The following is a 7,194-nucleotide window of genomic DNA, read 5'->3' as shown; positions in this document are numbered from 1 at the left end:
AAGGGAAAAGAAAAGAGGAAGGAAGGAAGGAAGAAGAAAGAAAAAGGAAAAAGAAAGAAAGAAAGAGAAAGAAGAAGGAAAGAAAGAAAGAAGGAAGGAAGGAAGGAAGGAAAGAAAGTAAGAAAGGAAAGAAAGAAAGGAAGAAAGAAAAAGAAAGGAAAGGAAGGAAGGAAGGAAGGGAGGGAGGGAAGGAAGGGAAGGAAAGGAAGGAAAGGAAGGAAAGGAAGGAAAGGAAGGAAAGAAAGGAAAGAAAGGAAAGAAAGAAAGAAAAACTGTTTGTGGCCAGGCATGGTGGCTCACACCTGTAATCCCAGCACTTTGGGAGGCCGAGGCAGGCAATCACCTGAGGTCAGGAGTTCAAGATCGGCCTGGCCAACGTAGTGAAACCCCATCTCCACTAAAAATATAAAAACTAGCTGGGCATGGTGGCGCATGCTTATAATCCCAAATACTTGGGAGTCTGAGGCATGAGAATCACTTAAACCCAGAAGGTAGAAGTTGCAGCGAGCCAAGATCGTGCCACTGCACTTTAGCCTGGGGGACAGAGCGAGACTCAGTTTCAAAAAAAGAGAAAAATTGTTTGCTATGAAGATTTTTAGAAACAAATATCCTATGAATAAAGACTGATTATTAAAATTATAAAGACCAACCACATTTACGAATACAGCCAGGAAAATAAAGTACCAACCAGAAAATGCAAAATCCTTTATTTATAAACATTTTTGTGAAAAAAATATTTCCCAATTAAGAAATTTAAATGCAAATTTTTAGCAAAAAAAATTTAAATCATCATCCCAGTGATGAGATTGCAGGAAAATCAACATGCATAATCTGTAATTTAGAAGGTACACCAGACATTAAGAGTTATGTTAATAATTCTATACCACTTTATTCTGAAGAAACAGTTTACAGAAGCAAAGGATTTCTATGTATGAAAATATTGGCTGGGCATGGGGCTCACACCTGTAATCTCAGTACTCTGGGAGGCTGAGGTGGGTGGATTGTCTGAGCTCAGGAGTACAAGACTAGCCTAGGAAACATGGGGAGACCCCATCTCTACTAAAAATACAAAAAATTAGCCGGGCATGGTGACATACACCTGTAGTCTCAGCTACTCAGGGAGGCTGAGGCATAAGAATGGTTTGAACCCTGGAGGCGGAGGCTGCAGTGAGCCAAGATCACACCACTCTACTCCAGCCTGGGCAACAGAGTCAGACTCTGTCTCAAAAAAAGAAAAGAAAATATTGAATACATTATTACATCAAAAATAAAACTCTTTCCCTTATACATTTAGAGACTATGACAGTATCATATTTAGTACGTTTAAAAGTATATAGCAAAGGCTATACGAAGCAAACCGCAAAGACTTTTTTAAATAAGGAGGCTGGGTGTGGCGACTCATGTCTGTAATCCCGGCACTTTGGGAGGCCGAGGTGGGTGGATCATCTGAGATCAGGAGTTCGAGACCAGCCTGGCCAACATGGTAAAACCCCATCTCTAATAAAAATACAAAAAAATTAGACGGCATGGTGGTGGGCGCCTGTAATTCCAGCTACTCAGGAGGCTGAGGCAGGAAAATTGCTTGAATCCTGGAGGCAGAAGTTGCAGTGAGCTGAGATCGCGCCACTGCACTCCAGCCTGGCCGAAAAAAGCAAACCTCCATTTCAAAAAATGAAATAAAATAAGGAAACATTTATGAAATGTTAACATAAAAGGGCAGAAAATAAAATATGCATACTATGAAAAGAACATGCCCTTAGACAGATATTCAAAAATTAAGATAACTGTACTAAGACAGTAGGGTCAGAAGTTTTCATCTTGTGAATATTCATTAATGTCACTACTAGCTTGTCTCCAGTTTTAAAACAGGAGAGGGTACACAGGAGAGGGGGACTCAGAAGAGGGACTCATGCAAAGCAGTTCAGTTTGGGTAACTGAGTCTTCTTTTAGAGGCTCTATTTTCTTTCTTTATTTTTTGAGACGGAGTTTCGCTATTGTTACCCATGCCGGAGTGCAGTGGCACGATCTCAGCTCACTGCAACCTCCGCCTCCAGGGTTCAAGCAATTCTCCTGCCTCAGCCTTCTGAGTAGCTGAGACTACAGGCGCGCGCCACCATGCCCAGCTAATTTTTGTATTTTTAGTAGAGACAGGGTTTCACCATGTTGACCAGGATGGTCTCGATCTCTTGACCTCGTGATCCGCCCGCCTCGGCCTCCCAAAGCGCTGGGATTATAGGCGTGAGCCACCGCGCCCGGCCTTAGAGGCTCTATTTTCCAATTTGTTTTTTTCTTCTTTGTTTTCTAAGAAAAATGAAGATAAACTATAAAGGAAAACTGGGAAAAAATATACAAAGGAACTAGCCTAAATACATGAAATGCCTAAAGGAAAATAAGTTGTATACTGAAAAAATCCTCATTTATAAATCATTCAAAAGTAATTTTAATATACATACTATGCTTCAATTAAAATGTAAAAACAAAGTCATTTCAATACATGAGCCTTACCCGGTTTTGATCATTGTCACTATGATTGGCAAAGTCTTCGTCTGACTCCTTCGGAGGGGAAAAAAAAGGTTTTGTTGTTAAACAGGCTTTACTTCCAGGCACAGAAATGATTTCAGGTCTAAGTCTCTGGGCCAGGCTGATTCCATGTCAAGTGGAGAAAAAGCTCTGACACTGACTTTGTACTGACTACTGGTCACCTTAGTATTAAGGTACAGATAAGCGGGACAGCTGGCAATATTGTCAAGGATTGTTCCAGTTAACATGCTATTGTTGTGGCTCACTTAAATGCCTCTAACAATTTGCTCACATCACCTGCACTTTCAACTCCTGCCTTTGGATTTAAAGTAAGAATTGCACATTTAACTAACTAAATTATCAAAAGTCAGTTTGTATTATTTTACATTTTGGACTACACTGTCTCTAGTTCCTCTTGACAGGACAACTACTTCATTAGGCCTAAGAAGGGAACATTAGTATTTGCTACCAGCAACTTAGTAAAGACCTACATCCATGGCTAAAAGTGAGGGATCCAGCTAATAGTTACTTAAGAAAGCTTATTTCCAGCTACCAGGTTTTTCTTTATATGGCTGGAAGAAGGGCAGGGGAGGGAAGTGTAGAAAGGAGGACCAATGAGAAGAGAAAAGCAAACATACAACACTGTCTCCTTTCGGGAATCCCATACTCAAGGACTCTTCCTTCATCATGGCTGTGTCCCTTGCAATAATGAATATCCCATCTAAAGAACAACTGCAGATTCAACTGTGGTGAAGGCCCACAGACTCAAACTCCAGACTAGTAAGTGAGATTATGATCTGTGGATATGAAGGCGCTAGAAGCAGCAGCATAACAGAATGTAAGTGGTTGCTTCAGCATATCCTGCTCTACATTTTATAGTTGATGAAAGTTCTAAATGTATGTAATTTTTTTCCTTAGAATTATTCAAAGACAGAATATACTCAAGACTATATCCCAGGCAGAGATTCCACCAAAACATCTAAGATGTCCTTCTCAAAAATATATTGGGTGAAGGAGGAATTTGGTGTCAAGGTGGGAGGTAGCATAATAGTGAAACAGATTATAGCAGCTTTCCTGATTATTGTACATAAGGCAAAAAGGAAATCTAACCCTAGGTTAAAATAACTCAAAATGTGGCTTCTATCACTGTTAAAAGCTTTATGGAAACAGATTACAAATTCACAGTTGTTATTTACTTAGCCTGCTAGGCCCATCTTAAGCTTGCTGCCTACCGTGACCTGGTCACACCAAACAGCCCTTACCTCTTCTTCTTTCTCTTCCTCACTGTCCACAATACTGCCACGATCACTGCCTACAGAGCCTTCTGTTGAGAAGAGAGATAAGGGTCACCACACCAAATATTCACAAGAAAATGTCCTTAGCTCCTTCTCAAAATCACAAACCACCATACAATAGCATCACAGAGATCTTGATAAAACCATCTATACGCATTTACTGGAATTAAAAGTGTTTTCATTATGGTAAGGAATTGGATATTTATGTAGTCTTAATCTCTCCTCAAAAAAATTATTCATTACAAAGAAAAATAAACTGGCTTGTACTCTTTACAGATGTCAAGGTCATAAAAAGCAAAGAAAGGCTGAGAAACAGCCTCAGACTAAAAGATAACTGGAGATTTCACAACTAAATGTGGTAACTGGCCCTGGATAGAGTCCTAGACCAGAAAACAAGAGAGAGAGACTGTAAAGGGTGCCACTGGGACAAATGGCAAAATGCGAACATAGCAGATTGGATAATAGATAATGTCCTGGCTTTTGTAATTCTACCACAGTTATACAAGAGATGTCCTTGTTCTTAGAAAACACACACAGAGGGTCACCTGAGATCAGGAGTTTGAGACCAACCTGGCCAACGTAGTAAAGCCCCGTCTCTACTAAAAATACAAAAGTTAGCCAGGTATGGTGGTGGGTGCCTGTAATCCCAGCTACTCAGGAGGCTGAGGTAGGAGAATTGCTTGAACCCAGGAGGTGGAGGTTGCAGTGAGCCAAGATTGCGCCACTGTACTCCAGCGTGGGTGACAAGAATTAGACTGGCTCAAAGAAAAAAAAAAGAAAGAAAACACATACAGAAACATTTAGAAGTAATGGCATGAATATTATGTCTCCCAAATAGGGTCAAGACAAAATATTATGTACATGTAGAGAACAATAAAACAAATGTGGTGAAATGTTAACTGGTAAACCCAAGTGCAGGATATATGTGAGTTCTTTTAATCTTAAAACTTTAAAGTCTGAAATTATTTTAAAATAAAAAAAGAAATGTTAAAACTAACAAAATTATTTGATAAAGAACCGTACCTTCACTGGACAGCTCTCCAAGACCTACATCTTCTTGCTCCATGAACAGCTTTGACCCAATGAGATACGGTAAAGGACGATCAATGTACAAATCCTGTACATCACGAAAGGAATAAGCCGTCAAATATTTCGGTTGAAAACAAACTTACACGTGCCACCTGACACCCTGGTCCATCTGACTACCCGAAACAAGCTACATAACAAAGGAGGAGAATAAGAAACACAGCAGGACTAAAAGTTAAAAATAAAAAAAAAATTCTTTTCTTTTTTTTTTTTTTTTTTTTTTGACAGTCTCACTCTGTCACCCAGGCTGGAGTGCAGTGGCACAATTGCAGCTCACTGCAACCTCCCCCTCCCGGGTTCAAGCGATTCTTCTGCTTCGGCCTCCTGAGCAGCTGGGAATACAGGAGCCTGCCACCACACTCGGCTAATTTTTTTGTATTTTTAGTAGAGACGGGGTTTCACCATGTTAGCCAGGATGGTTTCCTGACCTTGTGATCCGCCCGCCTCAGCCTCCCAAAGTGCTGGGATCACAGGCATGAGCCATTGCACCCAGCCAAAAACTTCTTTTTTTCACTGATTTTTTAAAAAGTCAAATCCTAAGTAGAAATGCCAAGATAAGGCCAGGCGCCATGGCTCATGCCTGTAATCCCAGAACTTTGGGAGGCCACGGCGGATGGATCACCTGAAGTCAGGAGTTTGAGAACAGCTTGGCCAACATGGTGAAACCCCGTCTCTACTAAAAATACAAAAAAATTAGCCAGGCATGGTGGCGCGCCCCTGTAGTCCCAGCTACTTAGGAGGCTGAGGTATGAGAATCACTTAAGCCCAGGAAGTGGAGGTTGCAGTGAGCCAAGATCTTTCGCACTCTAGCCTGGGCAACAATTGTGAAACTCCATCNAAAAAAAAAAAAAAAAAAAAAAAGATGGCAAGATAAAGCTGAATCACACACAATCTCCCTCTCCAAAAGCCGGATTAACAAAATTTAACAAAAATGGCAAAAGCCTACTAAAAGTTTATCAGCAGCAAGCAAACAGAAAAAAGGGTGCAACCTCCTAGTATAAGGTCCAAGAGGAGGACAAAGGAAAGAAACTGAACCTTCTGGCGAGCTGTCCTCTTTAAGGCAGTACTAATGAGTGAAAATATATAGTTTTTAAATACAAAAATAGATTAGGCCAGGTGCAGTGGCTCATGCCTGTAATCCCAGCACTTTGGGATGCTGGGGTGGGTGGATCACTTGAGGTCAGGAGTTCAAGACCAGTCTGGTCACCATGGTGAAACCCTGTCTCTACTAAAAATACAAAAATTAGCCAGGTGTCATGGTGCATGTCTGTAATCCTAGCTACTCAGAAGGCTGAGGCGGGAGAATCGCTTGAACCCAGGAGACAGAAGCTGCAGTAAGCCAAGATTATGCCACTGCACTCCAGCCTGGGCAACAAGAGCAAAACTCTGTCTCAAAAAAAAAAGTAGAATCAAGAAAGTGCCCCACGCTTGGACAGCCTCCTACCTCCACTGGTGGAGGAAAAGCTGCCCTGTCCCCTGTAAGGCATTGCCCTTTGACAATAATAACTCTTCCTTGTCAAAGGACCCTGGAGCAGGGGAGAATAATTCTGATGTTTCATACAAGAACAGAAAGATTGGGAGGGTTAATGTAAAGCTTCAATGATGTCACAGCAACCAATGGCGTTTAAAGCAAACACAGCGTGAATTTGGACTAATTCTCACTGACTCAGAGACATTCCCAAATCCTCCTATAAAAGAAAAGTGTACCTTCACAGCTTTTTCTGTCAGGGGAAAAAAAAGAGAAAGCGCTGTGTGTCTTGGAAGTATCAAGTGTGGCCCAGGAAATACATTTCCCAGAGTCCACAGCTGACTTTTAAAGGCATACAGTGAAAAGCCACGCAGCAAGTGGGCTACTCAGTGCCAAACAATCTGCCTCACTTCGGTGTGACACTGCAAAGCTCAAACTGGAAGAGAAATGTGAAGCGAAAGAATGACTAGAAGAGTCTGGTGGTTCAGGCCAGATGCAGTGGCTGACGTCTGTAATCCCAGCACTTTCGGAGGCTGAGGCGGGTGGACCACCTGAGGTCAGGAATTTAAGATCAGCCTGGCCAACATGGTGAACCCCCCCGCAACCGCCGCTGTATCTATTAAAAATACAAAAATTAGCTGGGCGTAGTGATGGGTGCCTATAATCCCAGCTACTCAAGAGGCTGAGGCAAGAGAATCACTTGAATCATGAGGCAGAGACTGCAGCGAGCCGTGATTGCACCACTGTCCTCCAGCCTGGGTGACACAACGAGACTCCGCCTCAAAAAAAAAAATAATAAAGTAACCAGTGGGCATGTCCTATTGC

The 7,194-nt window shown here is 41.7% G+C and overlaps 1 protein-coding gene across 8 annotated transcripts in view; it reads right to left on the bottom strand.

Annotated features, from left to right (window-relative positions):
• The window catches only part of WASHC2C (WASH complex subunit 2C), a 65,673-nt gene that overhangs the window by 44,211 nt on the left and 14,268 nt on the right, over positions 1–7,194 (bottom strand). For all 8 annotated transcript variants that reach the window (XM_017518774.2, XM_017518777.2, XM_017518782.2 and 5 more), the window contains exons 6-8: positions 4,839–4,932; positions 3,783–3,844; positions 2,506–2,553 (exon numbers count right to left, since the gene is read on the bottom strand). In XM_017518774.2, the coding sequence (XP_017374263.1) occupies positions 2,506–2,553; positions 3,783–3,844; positions 4,839–4,932 (204 nt within the window). The remainder of the gene's footprint in view (positions 1–2,505; positions 2,554–3,782; positions 3,845–4,838; positions 4,933–7,194) is intronic.

The sequence above is a fragment of the Cebus imitator genome, unplaced genomic scaffold (genome assembly GCF_001604975.1).
Source record: "Cebus imitator isolate Cc_AM_T3 unplaced genomic scaffold, Cebus_imitator-1.0 Scaffold704, whole genome shotgun sequence".
Taxonomy (NCBI): domain Eukaryota; kingdom Metazoa; phylum Chordata; class Mammalia; order Primates; family Cebidae; genus Cebus; species Cebus imitator.
Note: the sequence above shows the minus strand (reverse complement) of the source record. Positions and strands in the feature narration are given on the sequence as shown.